At 38.1% G+C, this 16,675-nt stretch overlaps 1 protein-coding gene across 1 annotated transcript; it reads right to left on the bottom strand.

Annotated features, from left to right (window-relative positions):
- Positions 1-14,221: 14,221 nt before the first annotated feature.
- LOC110771065 (Core-2/I-branching beta-1,6-N-acetylglucosaminyltransferase family protein) lies at positions 14,222-16,395 on the bottom strand. The gene is made up of 2 exons (XM_021975298.2): positions 15,638-16,395; positions 14,222-14,902 (listed from the first exon to the last, which is right to left on the bottom strand). The coding sequence occupies exons 1-2, from the start codon at positions 16,238-16,240 to the stop codon at positions 14,258-14,260; spliced, it is 1,248 nt and encodes a 415-aa protein (XP_021830990.2). The 5' UTR covers positions 16,241-16,395; the 3' UTR covers positions 14,222-14,257.
- Between the last annotated feature and the right edge of the window lie 280 nt (positions 16,396-16,675).

Here is a 16,675-nt window from a genome sequence, read left to right as displayed (position 1 = left end):
GTCAACACTCCCCCTCAAGTTAGGATAAAGATGTCACGCATGCCCAACTGGTCAAGCGAGTTGAGAAAGACACTGGTAGAAACAGTTTTCGTAAGAACATCTGCTAACTGGTACTCAAAACTTATGAGCGGAAAAGAAATCATCTCATCATTCAACTTTTCTTTAATAAAATGTTGATCAACCTCCACATGCTTTGTACGATCATGTTGCACAAGGTTATGAGCAATCGCAATTGCAGCTTTATTATCACAATATAAATCCATATGTTTATGTGGCTCAAACCCAAGATCTCCCAACAATCTCCTCAACCACAATAACTTGCACACACCTTGAGCCATCCCACAATACTCGGCCTCGGCACTAGACCGAGACACTATCTTTCCAAGTAACCATATTACCATCAACAAATGTAAAATACCTAGACGTAGAACGTGTATCAATGACTGAACCAGCCCAATCAGTATCTGTATATCATTCCACATTCGTATGACCATGCTTAGAAAACATTAACCCCTTCCCATGAGTTACTTTCAGATACCTCAAAATACACATCACAACACCCATATGATCTTCACTAGGAAAATGCATAAACTGACTCACTATACTCACTACATATGCTATATCAGGACGTGTATGAGCTAAATAAATCAATTTCCCCACAAGTCATTGATAACGCTCCTTATCAGTAGGGACTTGATCAGGATATAACCCCAACTTATGATCTATTCACTAGGGGTATCAATTGGTTTACAATCTAACATTCCAATTTCTGCAAGTAAATCCAAAACATTCTTTTTTGGGACAGAAAGATACCATGCTTAGATCTGGCAAGGGAGACATGAATGAGAGAAAAAGGCCAAGAAGAAGGGCTGTGAGGAGAAGGGTAAACGAATCAACAAACCGAGATGCAAGATAAGAAGGCTGAGTTATGCTTTCCATTAATAAAGGCTTTCCATTAGTTGACAATTATTGTTTGTAAACTTTATTAAAGGCTTATATAGACTTGTAGTATATTAATGGTGTAAATTTGGGCGTACGAATTAATTTCCCAATTGGAATTGTCACTGAAATATTGTAAGAGTATTGGAGAGGCACCACATATTGGTCGCAAATTTCCCATTCGAAAAGCAAAGGAGTGCCCGAATTTAGAAAGTTGAACACCTCTACCTTCCCAAGTAAACAGGTATCATTGCATCACTCATGAGTATTTTTGTATTTTGTTTCATGAATACACATCTTAAATTCAACTCTTAGATCATTCTCTAATGGCTTAATAGTGTCTTATTGAATTTATGTGAAACCCTCATAATACCATGTGGAATCTTTATTTTTGACAGCCTATTGCATTGCGTCTGCTACAACCAAGTGTGGATGAGATTCACGTTTGAGGGCTGAGGTGTCATGGTTGCATGGTCAGCATTGACATGAAGTGTCACAATTGCATCGTGCACATCGCAATGAGGTGCAACAATTGCAAAGAGAGAACTGCGACCTAGAGATGAGATTGGTGAATCTGGAGATGTACATTTCGAGAGGGATGAGGAAGAAGAACAAGGCAGAGAAAGAGGATGAGGAAGATAAGGAGGCCAATCATGAGGAACATGCAAAGGATGAGAAGAAAGAGACTGTGAGCAATGATGAAGAGGAGAAACAAGGAGATGATGACAAGATCGAGAATGTGGGTAATGGCGAGCATAAGGAGAAGGAAGATAAAGAGATAGAGGATGTTGAGGAGGTGAAGAATGAAATAAAAGTTAGAACATAGAGCACTTGAAACAAGATGGGATGATCTTAGTGTTGTGAGTCATGCCCTACTTAACTTGCTTGAGAAGTAAATAAAAATTATTGTCTTAGTGGATGGTGATGGAACATCTGAGGGTACTGATGATGAGTGTGTTGTCGACTTTGTCTCCAAGAGAAAAATGGGTCAGAGGGTGACCTGTGGTTGTGCGACGAAGAGGGCAAGGACTATGGAACAAATTGTGTGAAGGCTTACACCATGTAATGAACTTGGATTAGAGATTCCAGATATCGAGGATGTCACTGTTGGGCTTAGTGACCTTATGAGACGAGTAACGAGTTCCTCATTATGCTCTTATGCAAGTGCCAGCATTCTTCTAGAAATTGAGAAAATAAGAAAAGTAAGTTGTCTGCTAATAGCAATGTTGATGTTAATACTTATGTTTTATGTTATTGGAGCAGTGCAATTTTACTTAAACCCTAGTTGAATATTAGTGAAGTATGTGGAAAACATAGTAAAACTAAGTTCATGAATACTGAAACTTGTTCTTATATGATGTTGCTTGACCATTACAATACACATGTGAATATTTTAGGAACTGATGCGTGTCTGGATGTTCATCATGATTTTATCAAAGTCCTTACCAAGTAAGGTTGGCTGGATGATAGGGTAAGCACATATAGAGATATGGCATTTTGTGAAGAATGTTTTCTTACCATTTAACATAAGGCAAAAGCATTGGATGGCTGCAATGATTGATCTTTCTAGTTGCAGAATTATTGTATACGACTTAAAGCTTGATCAAACTAAAGATCCTCACTTCAATAAGGCACTACAACCTTTCGCAAAAATGATTCCACAATTGTTGGAAGAAGCCCAATATGTTGAGAAGGGTCTTAAAAAGGATCCATGGCAAGTTCTTTTGGAACATTATGGTCCACAGCAACTTGGCGCGTCGGTAACTTTGCACCTAAGTCTTGGAGTTATCTCATCTCGTAATTACACTTGTTAATTGTAAATTGATATTGTTGTTTCCTATTCTCAGTGGCGATTGTGAGATTTATGTCCTCAAATTTTCGAGTTTCTGAGTGCTAATGTCAGCTTAACCAGAATGATTGATGAAGACATATCTTTCTTCTATCTAAGGCTTGCTACAAAGTGGTTACGCGGACATGCCTATGTTTAACATGATGCTTGAAGTGTTTAACTGTTTTCTAACTTTAATTTGTAAGGGCACTTGTTGGAGAATCATTTTTTAATACTGCAATTGCATTTTGTTGGGAAGCTATTACACAAACATTGAATCAACTAAGTTTTGGTAAGTTATTTTCACATCATTGGACTTAAAAACAAATTGGAGCACAATATTGAATTTAGAGACGGTTGTGAACCTTTGATGATGCAAATGTGTAACCTTGATGGAAGATAGTATTAACATACAACACAATATTAACATTAGTTATTACGAAGCTGTTCATCCAATAAAACATGGGTCGGTGGGTCCCATTCCTAATGACAAATCCCCATCAACGAAATCGTGGGATTTGACGGACTAGTAACTTTTGGTTCAGCAACCCTTTTACTTTCCATAGTTGGTTTAATATGGGTTCAATTGGCGTAATTCAAAGCAGTAAAAAAAAAAGAATCCATACGTTAGCGACCGGCTCAGAAGCATTACCCGACTAGGTTCAAAGTGTATATTCAATTTTGTGGATCCTTAAAACACTTGTTATGTTATAAAATAGACTATAGCTCATAAATTTGAGAAATCATATCAATATATCAATTATCGTGGAACTAATAAAATTAATTCCATTAATGGTTATTCTTATCATATGTCTATTCATTACATCATACCTATTATGTATAAGTCTACTCCTAATTTGTATACCACATTTGAACTCATCCTATGTGACAACACAAAACTTTTCACTTTTTTCTGCTTAATATGGTTGTATTTTCTATACAATAAATGAGTTTACACATCAAGTTTTAGATGAATAGAGCAAAAAATCATGTCTACTCATTATAGAGGAGTGTTTGCTTGCTAACTGCATATATGTATTTATTATATGAAAAGGAAATATGTAGGTTTTTAGCATTTCTAATCCTTCATACACACTATCTCAATCCTTCATATTCCTCACAAAACCTTCAAATCTCCATTTCCTTAACTGTGAAATGAACGAAATGTCTCCCAAGAAAATTTGAGAAAACTTCTCCTCCGAAGGAAACCCTTACCTCATTCTTTGAATTTTAGGAACTGTCAAAATACAATGACATGCCTTCTCAAAAATAGGCCTCCAGATTGTTAGCCATAAGACAATGATCCAAAAACTTCAGAAGTGTGGGTCTTGGTTTCCAGCCATAATCAGGGAACTTGTCCATCGACATGCATTTTCACACTAGTTTGTGTCATGCCATTTGGCTGAACTCTTTGCATACCAATGTCATCTTTTGAAATTCTTCACAAGAGTTGGCAGCAACCTTCTGAATGATCATAAACCATAAATTCGAACACAATTCAGGGATGGGGTTATCCATTTCACGGCTCTACTTTGCAACTTGGAATTGACTTTATGGTTTGCTTTTTCAAGCTTTTATAGTATCGTTAGTACAATCAGGCGCCTCTTTTTATAAACCTAATTATCACCTTTAATTAATAACTATCCTTCGCATTTGAGCGTTTATGGTATGGTTACCACAATTTTGTTTAAATAAAGTTTCATGAAAGTTTGATTGATATGTCCCAATAATTGTACTAATTTAAACAATAAAGAATTCGTTTTGAATACTGAGTTGAAATAAAATATGTCAACTCATTTATCGACACTAGTATACAACAGGTTGCTCCAGGTTCTGAACATACACATCTTATCAACATATATTCTTTTTAGGCAGTTGCATAAAGACAGAGGAAAGCTTTGGGTTATGAACAGTCACATTTTTTTAGGGTAACCGATGCACATACCAAATATGAATGAAATTCGCGGAACTACTTCATGAGAGGTGGGTAATGTGGACGTTTGGTCGATGTTAGATGACGACATTGATGATGATGATGATGATGGTGATGCTCATGGGAATGCTATTGATGATGCGAATGATGATGACGAGGATTCAACCTTCGATCTAATGCCAGATCCTAAGTTTTTTTCTCCTTTTGTTGTCGCTTGAAATATTCAAACCACTTTCTGTGTTTAATTGATGGGGAGTCCCCTCTACTTTGTACTATTATTTACTTATTGCATCTTGTTTCAGTACACAATTGAGGGTCTCAAGTTTCTTTTAATTGTTATTAAAATGTATTAAATGTTTGTTTTGTGAAAACATGCAGAATGATATATGAGCATACATTTTAAACTAACAGAATTCATTAAATCTTAAAAGGACCGCAACTATGGCAATTGCATGGGAGTATATGCTACAGCAAGCCCTATGAAGGTTATTACTGCACTTGGGACTGCCATGTTGACATATATATAAGCTGCGGAATGTTTGGGGAGAATTGTGGCCTTGTACCCATACAACAATCTCTTCACATTTGAATCAAATAAGACTGGTTTTTTTTATAAAAAAAATCCAGACATTTGCATGTAAACCCTATTTTCAAAATCAGTATCCTACTCCCATCAAGAGACAAGTAAGTTCTACTTAGATTTACAAATCTTGAAGATCGTACTCCATGTGTCGCATAAAAATCATAAGGAGAGTCTGTTTGAGTAATTGGAGTATTTTCGGGGCTCTGGCTTGGCTGCATATGCTGCGAAGTTTGAGGAGCTTTAGGACTCTCCTAATTAATTATTGTGAATTCTGTGTCGGAAGGGAAAGATTTACACCATGAGACAAAACGACATAAATATCAATCACACATGAATATTGTTTGCGGATCATTAAAAGATAAACTAAGCAATGCACACAACAAATTATCCTCTTTGCTTACGGTATCACAAATCTTTGACAAGCATAATGTCGCTTGTGACATTTTGCTGCCTTCTCTTTTTTTAATCTAACTCTTTTTGAATGACCTTTCATTTTTGCTCGATCTGGATCCTTTAATTGCACTCCTTTAGAAATACTGCTGATATCTTTGCCAAGGTGGTCGACAGAACCACTATCTTCAGCCAAACAAATCAGCTTCCTTCGTACGCCATCTAAAGTCTCTGTAAGTATTTGATTACCTTAATTATTGAGTAGCGCACAATCAATCAACTTGTTAGCCAGTTTGGACAACATCGATCTCTTGTACACTATACAAGTATCAACAAAATCCTTAATTTCTTTGACCTCACTATCACAAACAACATCGACCTTTGCAATTTTTAACCACTGAAACCCCCGACATTATGTATACCCTCTCAGTTACTTTGTACATGCATTGAGTATCATTTTCCTATACCAATACCATAAAACACAAAAGACTTTTTCATTCCTCCACCTAAAACTTGTGAAGTATTGCACGTGTGTATAGACCTGAAAACATAACATGTTGAGTTGTAGCCTATTTAATATATTGTTTGTTGCCATCTAGATTAATAATGGATAAAGAATTATAAAATAGTTTTAAAATAATATGTCATGAGTTTGAAGTCAATTCACATTAATACTGTACAACTGACAAATATAAGATAACACCAATTAAAGAGAAATTTAAGTTCAGAAAACATAAAAGACTTTTTAGGTCGTATTGCACATATACCCTCCATTCGAGTTTCCATTGATGTGCGGAGTGAGGGTGGAGGTTATTTGTTATGATCAATATGGTCAGCAACCACCATCTTTTGGGAACATGATACTCCTGGATCCTATGACGCCCTTCTTTATAGTACACATATTCTTTTCACAAAATCTCCCTTGTATAAGATGATTTTCTACTTGAATTTATCCAAGTGCCAAAACTAGCTTTACTTGCAATACATATTATAGAAATTGTATACATCGTCCAAAGATTATCAAACTCAAACTCGGCACTTGCTTCTGGTACCACACATATGCCATCCCTAAGTACTTGATTACCATAATTCTAGGGAACTTTCAAGAGGATTCTCTACCTCTCCCTTATCCTCCATTTCCCCAAATTGCAATAAACCCTATATATCGATTGATTTTCAAAATTCGTTACTATCATACTAATATATTAGCACATGCTTGCAAACTATATTCAATTGGATGTGAATCAAAATAATTATACTTAATATAGAAATTGCTCGTTCACTCACCGAATGCCAAAACCTAATTACCAAAAAACCTGAAATTAGCTTTTTAGGTAATTAATGAGCTACCCAACTTCAGGGTACCATACTAATATATTTGCAAAATTTTGTAAACCATATTCATGTGCAAAATAATCATACTTATATAGCAATTACTCATTCACTTATCCAATGTCAAAACCTAATTAGCAAAAATGCATAAATTAGATTTTTGTGGTAATTCAAATATAAATTCAAAAATAAAAAAATTCAAAATTTCAAAATCACCTTACAACTATTTGAGCTCAACCAAGATGTTTTGAATGATGAAATTTGTAGTATCCAAACACCAAAACACCACCACTGCAAAACCCAGAGAGTTCGAAGGATGCGCAGCTCACATAGTTTGAAGGAGAATCATAGAGAAGATGGAGAAGATGGAGAGCTCATAGAGTTATCGGCGCAAGTGTGAGAGAAGATGGAGAGCTCATAGAGTTATGGAAGAAAGTGTGAGAGAAGGCGGACAGTTCAGAGAGTTATGGAAGAAAGTGTGATACAATATGGAGAGCTAAGAGAGAATGGAAGAAACTGTAAGAGAAGATTGAGAGGTTGCATCAATTTTTTTAATTTTTTTGCCCATAAGTTTGCATCTATTTTCGTAGTTTTAATTTTTGTGTTTAAAAAGTTTTAAAATTTGAAGTTGAATGTCTACTGGATCGCGGTAGCAGGTAAAGTTAACTCATTTATACTATAATTTCACCCGTCATATTTAATCCAAAGGCTACCAAATATAACCCACGGACTAGAGACAAACTCTTTTTTTAGCCCTGCATAGAGAAACAATGGGTCTAAGAGAAATCATTTTTATGTTTGTTAGATTTTGTTTTGTCACATGTTCTTTATCGTAAAACTTCACATTTCTTTTGTTATAATAATTGTAAAGCAACTCATAAGCCTAAATGAGCATTAGTACCACTGCCTAAAGCAATGCCGTCATCAAATCCACCACATTTAGTCTTGAAGAAAATGTAAAATATTACGTGAATATGGGTAATCTGTAGTTTCCAGAAACCAACGAATGTCTTAAAGTAACACTAATAGCAATAAAATAAAATAAAAATAGAAAAGCAATATTGTATCAAACTCCTTCAAATATGTTGGCGAGATATAACCACTGAAACCCCCGACAATATTGTATCAAACTGTGTGCCCTAATTTCTTTTAGGGTTCTTGTGCCTGTGCCTGTGCTGTGTTTGTGCTTCGTGTTGTGTTTGTTTCCTTTGTTATCATGGGTGATAATTCCGCTGCTATCATGGGTGATGATTCCAAGGTTGTGATTGGTACTAGTGTGTCTACACCGAAGGAGGCATGTCTATCGCGTGATTACTCTACCCCGATTACTTCTGACAAATTGGATGGCTCCAATTATGCCTTTTGGCCTCGTGGTGTGCGTGTTACGATTACTAGTCGTCGTATGGCAAGTTGGATTAATGGAAAGAATCCTGCTCCGTCTCTAGATTCCGATGCCTATGCCGAATGGGAAGAAGATAATTGTCTAGTGCAGTCATGGCTTATCAATTCCATGACTAAACCAGTTCGTGCCTTGTTTGAACGTGGTGATACTGCTTTTGATATATGGGAGGCTGCTCGGAAGACCTACACTGTGACTCAGAATAGTTCTTGTTTGTTTCAACTCCGACGGCAATCCATACTTACAGGTCAGAATGGTGAATCTGTGAATGTTCTATGAAAAACTCCATGCTATATGATAAGAGATTGATTGTCTGCATCTGCATGAGTTTAGTTGTTCTACTGATGGGGCTCGTCGCCTGAAAGAAATTGAAGCCAATCGAGTTTATGATTTTCGGACTTGATCCACCGTATGATGGTGTCCATAGCTGTATTCTTGCTCTTAGTCCTGTCCCACCTCCTCTCGAAGCCTATGATATGGTCATGGAGGAAGACACCCGTCAGTCCGCTATGCTTGGAGGAGGATCGCTGGCTCTCAAGGTTGACCCAGTTCGTCAACGACTGGTCGCCTAGCACGATGCGCCCGGTCGCTCTCCGTCCAGAAAATTTGGTTCTTCTGCTGGGTCTCGTCCTTCTGGCTCTACCCCTAGCTCTCTTGAAGGTCTGCCTAAATGTCGCCATTGTAATTGGAATCATTACTCTGAGAAGTGTTTTAAGGAGCATGGTTACCCAGATTGGTTTACTGACTACAAAGCTCGTATATATGGCCCCAAGGCCACTTACACGGTGACTTCTGATGAGGCCCGTCCTCCGGCTCCATCTGCAAATCTGTGTGCTTCCGATACTATGCCAGGTATGGGTTCTACTACTTGGATAATTGACACTGGTGCTTTTGATCATATGACTTATAATGATAATATGTTTGATGAGTTGTCACATAACCCTCGTGACCCCTATATTACTAGTGCTAATGGTTTACCTTCCCCAGTTACCGGTGAAGGTACCATCCATCTCACTCCTTCTTTACCTCTGTCTCATGCCCTCTTGGTTCCTAATATTCATTGCAATTTGTCATCTGTTGGGTGTTTACTTAATACACTTAACGCGTCTGCTACTTTCTATTCTACCCATTGTTTTTTCCAGGATCTCAGGACTCACGAGAAAATTGGGCACGGTAAACGGATAGGGGGGTTGTATTACTTACAGTTGCCGGCTGCAGCAGTTCGTGGTTGTGTCGCTAATAAAGCTCCAAGTGGCAGTGTCAAAGACAAGCAACAACTTTGGTTATGACATCGTCGCTTAGGACATCCGTCGTTTGGTTATCTTAGACATTTGTTTCCTTCATTATTTAGTTCGTGTGATGAGTCTAGTTTCAAATGTGAGACTTGTGTAATGGCCAAGAGCCACCGTACTGTTTTTCCCTTAAGTAATAATAAAGTTGCTTTGCCTTTTGAGTTAGTACATTCTGATGTCTGGGGTCCTTCTTTCAACTTGTTTACAATACTCTGAAAGATACTAACAAGCCTTTCTTGCTCTATTGGGAAATTTTCCCTGTTAGATATGAAGTTCATCGAGACTATATAATTGAGTGTTGGAGAACATAACGTTTTTTTACTCAAAATAGAAGGCTTTGGAAGATACGTGACAGTGGGCACCGTATACTGACTGAATTTGTACGGACGGGTGTAGTGGAAAGAGGAACAAAGTCACGTCACTACAAGATGTTTGAGCTTTTTCAACGCATAATGCGACGAACTGCAATCCGTAACAGAGGGAGTCATGAGGTATTAGTGAAAGAAGCATGCGAAAGAATTGAAGAGGAAGAGTGGAGCAATGCAGAAAAGATCTCACTGATTTCCCACCGGTTGTCCACTCTACCTGAAGACCCCCAATGTTCTGCCGTCCTAACATTATTACTTCAAGAAAACCAAAACTTGAGGAGAATTCCAGAGTTTTTCTTTACATGTATGGAAAATCTTCAACTTCTAGACTTGCATGGCACAAGAATTAAGTCACTACCACCGTGTATCTCCAGCTTGAGAAACCTCAGAAGCCTTTATCTAAACAACTGTGAGGAATTAGAAGAACTTCCTTCCGAGATAGGACAACTCCAAAGTCTTGAAATCTTTGATTTAAGTGGCACCGGGATTCTTGGTTTTCTCCACAAGATTGTGGAACTTACTAATCTAAACTGCTTGAGAATTTCGTTTGAAAAAAATGTTAGCAGTCACAACCATGTTCAAGGTCAGCCAAGGGATATAGTTCCTCTTAATAAATTTTCAGGGATTGCTTCTTGGGAAGAATTAAGTATTGATGTGGACCACTATAACAGGAAATGGAACCATATTGTAGATGTAATTGTCGAGCAAGTAAATGAGTTGAAAAAACTAACAGCTCTTTATTTCTACTTCCCTAAAGTGGATTCTCTAAAAACTTTCGTAAGTGGGAGCAAATCATGGAACAGTGAGAACCGTCAGGGTGACAACATGCCGGGTAGTTGTTTCAAATCATTCAACATCTCTGTCGGTTGTTATCATCAGACCAACAACTGTTCTAGTTTTGATATGTTGGAATGCTCAGCTGAAAAACATTTGAGATTCTGTGCAGGTGAAGAAATTCCGGATTCAATTTTCATGTGACTTCTCATGGTTTCCGTTGGTTTGTTATGTTTATTGATGATTGCACTTGCTTAACATGGGTGTATTTGATGAAGAATAAACATGATGTTGCCTCTATTCTTCCTGAATTTTGTGCCATGGTGTCTACTCAGTTTCATGCTCGTGTTAAAGTATTTCGGACTGATAATGATGGTGAATATGTGAATCATACCTTGACCAAGTTCTTTCGTGATCAAGGTATTATTCACCAAACTACCACTCCATTCACACCTCAACAGAATGGCGTGTCTGAAAGGAAGAATCGTCAGTTACTTGAAGTTGCTCGCTCTCTGATGTTGGATATGTTTGTTCCCCATCATCTTTGGGGACATGGTGTCTTGGCCGCCGCCTACTTGATTAACCGTACTCCTAGTTGGGTTCTTGATTTCAAGACCCCACTTGATGTGTTGTGTGCTCATACTCCTCCGGTTTCGGTCTCTAAGTTACATCCGAAGGTGTTTGGGTGTGTTGCGTATGTTCATGTCTACTCCCATCAACGGAGTAAACTTGATCCTTGTGCTCTCCGTTGCGTCTTCATTGGTTATTCTACTACTCAGAAGGGTTATAAGTGTTATCACCCGCCTACTCAAAAGGTACATGTCACTTTGGATGTCACCTTTAATGAAGAAGTACCCTATTATGTTTCTCCCTCCTCTTTAATTCATGGGGAGAGAGGGAGTGAATTGAAGAGTTTCGGAGTGGAAAATATGGAAGATCTTGGTCATGAAGAAGGATTTTCTGGCGAACATCTTGATCATGAAGAAGGAATTTATAGTGAACAGGAAGCGACCGGTTGCTAGGATGAAACGACCGATCGCGAACGAATCTGTCTGGATACGACCGGTCGCTAATGGATTTGCCTGGAAACGGCCGGTCGCACATAGGAAGCGACCGGTCACCTGCCTCGACGAGCGACAACAGTATCGATACGAGTAAAGCGACCGGTCGCCAGGCATGTCACGACTGGTCGCCAGACGATATTCTTGGATTTTTCGAGCCTCTCTCAGAAGGACATAACAGTGATACTAGCGACTCTCGTACAGATGAAATTGATACAAGACCCCCCTCTGCCCTGCCATTGCCTCAATCAAGTCGTGATAATGAGGTACTTTCTAATGATGTGCCTACCTATTCTTTGCCCCCATGTACTACCCGTGGGAAACCTAAAGTGCAATATTCTCCTGATATACATGCCAAGTCCAAATATCCCATTAACCATTATATGTCAACTCATCATTTATCTAAGTCATATACATCATATTTGTGTCAATTATCTAGTGTATGTGTGCCAACTAAGTTGCAGGATGCTCTATCTGATCAAAACTAGGTAGATGCAATGCATATTGAGATGGAAGCCTTGAACAAGAATGCTACTTGGGAGTTAGTTCCTTTACCAAAAGGGAAAAAGGCTGTTGGGTGCAGATGAGTGTTTACTTTGAAGCATAAGGTTGATGGTTCCATTGACCGTTACAAGGCAAGATTGGTAGCAAAAGGGTATACTCAGACATATGGAGTGGATTACACGGAGACCTTTGCTCCAGTGGCTAAGCTCAACACTGTACGCGTACTCTTATCCTTAGCTGCTAATCATGACTGGCCGCTGTTACAATTTGATGTCAAGAATGCGTTCCTCCATGGTGACCTCAAAGAAGAAATATACATGGATTCTCAACCGGGTATCCTTGTGACCTCTAAGGAGGGTATGGTGTGCAAGCTACGGAAATCATTGTATGGATTAAAGCAGTCTCCAAGAGCTTGGTTCGGGAGGTTTGCTGCATCTATGAGGAAGTCTGGGTATGTACAAAGTAACGCGGATCATACTTTGTTTCTGAAACGTCGCAAAGGTAAATTGACAGCTTTAATAATTTATGTTGATGATATGATTGTAACTGGAGATGATCAGGTAGAAATACAGAATCTTCAGAAATATCTTGCGTTTGAATTTGAGATGAAATCATTAGGTGACTTGAAATACTTTCTTGGGATTGAAGTTGCCAGATCTAAGCATGGTATTTTTCTGTCCCAAAGAAAGTATATTTTGGACTTGCTTGCAGAAACTGGAATGTTGGATTGTAAACCCATTTATACTCCTAGTGAACAGAATCACAAGTTGGGGTTGTATCCTGATCAAGCTCCTACTGATAAGGAGCGGTATCAACGGCTTGTGGGAAAATTAATTTATTTGGCTCATACACGTCCAGATATTGCATATGCAGTGAGTGTAGTGAGTCAGTTTATGCACTCACCTAGTGAAGATCATATGGGTGCCGTGACACGTATTTTGAGGTACCTCAAAGGGGCTCCTGGCAAGGGGTTAATGTTTTCCAAGTACGGTCATACAGATGTGGAAGAGTACACAGATGATGATTAGGCAGGTTCAGCTACAGATAGGCGCTCGACATCTGGGTATTTTATGTTTGTTGGTGGTAATCTTGTTACGTGGAGGAGCAAGAAACAAAAGGTGGTGTCTCGATCTAGTGCTGAGGCCGAGTATTGGGGAATGACTCATGGTGTATCTGAGTTACTATGGTTGAGGAGATTATTGAGAGACCTTGGTTTTGGGCCTAAGAAACCCATGGATTTATATTGTGACAATACGGCTGCGATTGCAATTGCACATAACCCGTTACAACATGATCGTACAAAGCATGTGGAGGTTGATCGAAATTTCATTAAAGAAAAGTTGGATGCAGAGATTGTTTCCTTTCTGTTCATCCGCTCAGAGTATCAGTTAGCCGATGTTCTTACGAAAGCTGTTTCTACAAGTATCTTTCGTAACTCGCTTGACAAGTTGGACATGCGTGACGTCTTTGCTCCAACTTGAGGGGGAGTGTTGGCGAGATATATCCTATTCTATTAGGGTTTATTTATTTTTTCCTTTTGTATAAATATTATGTGATTAGGATTCCACTTATTTCCTAATTAAACCCTACTAGGGTTTGTAACCTTGTATTATAAATACCTCCTTTCGGAGAATGAAATACATCTGAAAATATTCTACCATATTATTTGACTAAATATAGGGAAGAACTATATTTAGAAGAAAAAAAGAAACTTTTAGGCATAATGCATCAATTTTTTTCATATGTAAAATTTTGAAGCTAATTTATCTAGCAAAAACTTCATGTATGAAATAAATAGAACAATTGAGAAGGGGAATAAATTACATCATAAGTTTAATATTGTTCTAACAAATTCTACGGATCAAAACCAAGCAGCAAAGGAGCAACCCGCAACAAAGGCTCCAATGTATTAGGCATAAATTTTCTAGCAAACAAGAAACATATTGAAGTTGTATTGCCATTGTATTCACATTCTGATCCAAACCGAATCCGATTCAAAAACTCATCTGTGATATCACTCCATCCAAATTTCCCAGGATGAGGACCACCCCTTGACCAATCCACCCAAGTAATGCTCCTATTTGAATTCAACTCAGTGTACAACAAGTTCACCAGTGTTGGAATATAATGCTCATCAATATAACAGGGAGGGTGACAGTATTCTTGAAAGATAGGATAATATTTGCAGTCAGACACAATGTGGATGGCAAGCTCACGGTGCACTTCAAACCATTGAGACCCTTTTCGCCAATTTGTGATGTTTATTATTGGAAACATTTGAGGGTTATATCGGCCACGACCTGGCTTCCTTGGGTCGTCAAATGAGCTTAGGAAGCTTAGATTTGAGTTGATGAGGTAGTCATAAGTTGTTGTGAAGTTGAACAATGGAATGCACGATTCAGACAGCAACACAAATCTTTGATTGGAGAAGTCAAGGAGTGCATTAGCTAGGAGGCGTCTCTCGGCATCTAACATTGTTGATGTTCCCCAATAGACTGGCTGCACGCAAATGAAGTATTGATATCAAATAATTGTTATTAGTAATTTGATTGCAATCTAATGTAGCGAAAATAACTTTATGTTGTGGCTTTATACAGGTCATCAGTCGGGAATGAAGTTAAATCCAAGGTTGGATTCGTGACAAAATAAGTTAGATTGTGAGTTTGGTGGTCCATGTGGACATAATGATAATGAGGTGGTTAAAAGGAGCTATTACAGTTATTGGTGCCCATTTAGCTATTAGACACTAATAGTGACTTTCGCCACCTAATCACGTACAATAGTAGTGTCTAATATTAGTGTTTTTTTTTTCTTTCTAGTCGACACTTATGTCTTTTAATAGAAAATGAGTATAAATCGAAAATATATGGGCTAGTCTAATATAGGCCCCCATAATTTCTGTTTTCTAGACATCAACCCATTAATTTACTATAAAATCCTTACCCTTCAAAATCAGTAATTAAAACCCTTCTGATTTTTTCTTCCAAAATAAAAAAACCCTTAAAATTTTTGTTGTGACCTGTAATTGTTAAAACCATTTTAATTAATACAGCTAACTTTGACATTTCAACTCTGTTCGTGAAGTTGGACACAGGATCAATTTGAGATCAAAGATTAGTAGTGGTTCCACCCTAATGCATTTCTCAAGCATGGCAGCAAACACATAATAAACACATAGTAATGTAACTAATGTACAGAAACTTCAATTTAGCAATTATTAGAGGAACTAGTTACCTGGCTATGAATTCTTCTACCATGGAAGACAGAATCTTCAGGCACTGATTCATTAAAATCAGGGTGTGCGTGCACATAAACGGAGTATAAGCCTTCATGTCCCTCGAAAAATTTCTCCCACAAGGGACCCAAAGGTAGAGGCCCCTTTGTCAAGAACATGAAAGCCACTTTCGGAACATACTTGTAAGGCAACTTTTGAATTTGAGGAACCATTGAAGCTCTCCAAAACAACTCCTCGTCACTGATCATGTTGTGTACGGGGGGTTTTTGTTCTTTCAATGAAACACTAGTATAATTAGAGGTCACATTCGTGGAGAACGACAGCACTAGAAATGGCGGTGGCGGCGGGGGGGCAAGCAATGTTGGTGGTGGTGGTGATTGAGTTGTAGATGATGATGGTTTTGGAGAGCTAAAATTAATGGAATTTAGGGAGGCTTGGAAAGTAGTGAATGAGAAGCTCTGGAAATATAAGGTAGTTACGATACCGAGTGACAAACCTAAACCGAAAAATAGGAAATGTAAGACATGATTTAATTGGACGTGTGTACGGAAGGGTCTGAAAATTGATTGAGAATGCTGGTGGTGCTCATGGCTGCTGCTCATTGTGATTGGGGTGAGAAAGAAAGAGAGAAAGGAGTTTCCTAGCTCATCAAGTAGAAAGCTCTTGAAAATTTGCAACTCGGCTTTTGTAGAGAAGGCAGCATGTTCTTAGTGGACTTTGTATATGGTGCTTGAAAGTGAAGCTGGAGGAAAGAGCAATTGACTGTAAGATAAAGTGAGTATTGACCCATTTGGAGTTTGCATCGGTTGGAATTTAAGTTGTCAGAAATATCTACCCAACTCTATTTTTGGACCGTGAAAATTTTTATTAAAAAAAAAAAGTTAAGAAGCTTAGCATGACAGCTAATGGGGTTGACAAACTTTTCTTCCATACCACCCAAGAAAAGAAAAAAAGACAACAAATCGAATTAAAACACGAAATATAGTTTTTAAATTACGCATTCAAATATTCGGATGCTTGTTTCTGCATTCAGAGCT

This window comes from Prunus avium, chromosome 3 (genome assembly GCF_965620075.1).
Source record: "Prunus avium chromosome 3, drPruAviu1.hap1.1, whole genome shotgun sequence".
NCBI lineage: Eukaryota > Viridiplantae > Streptophyta > Magnoliopsida > Rosales > Rosaceae > Prunus > Prunus avium.
Note: the sequence above shows the minus strand (reverse complement) of the source record. Positions and strands in the feature narration are given on the sequence as shown.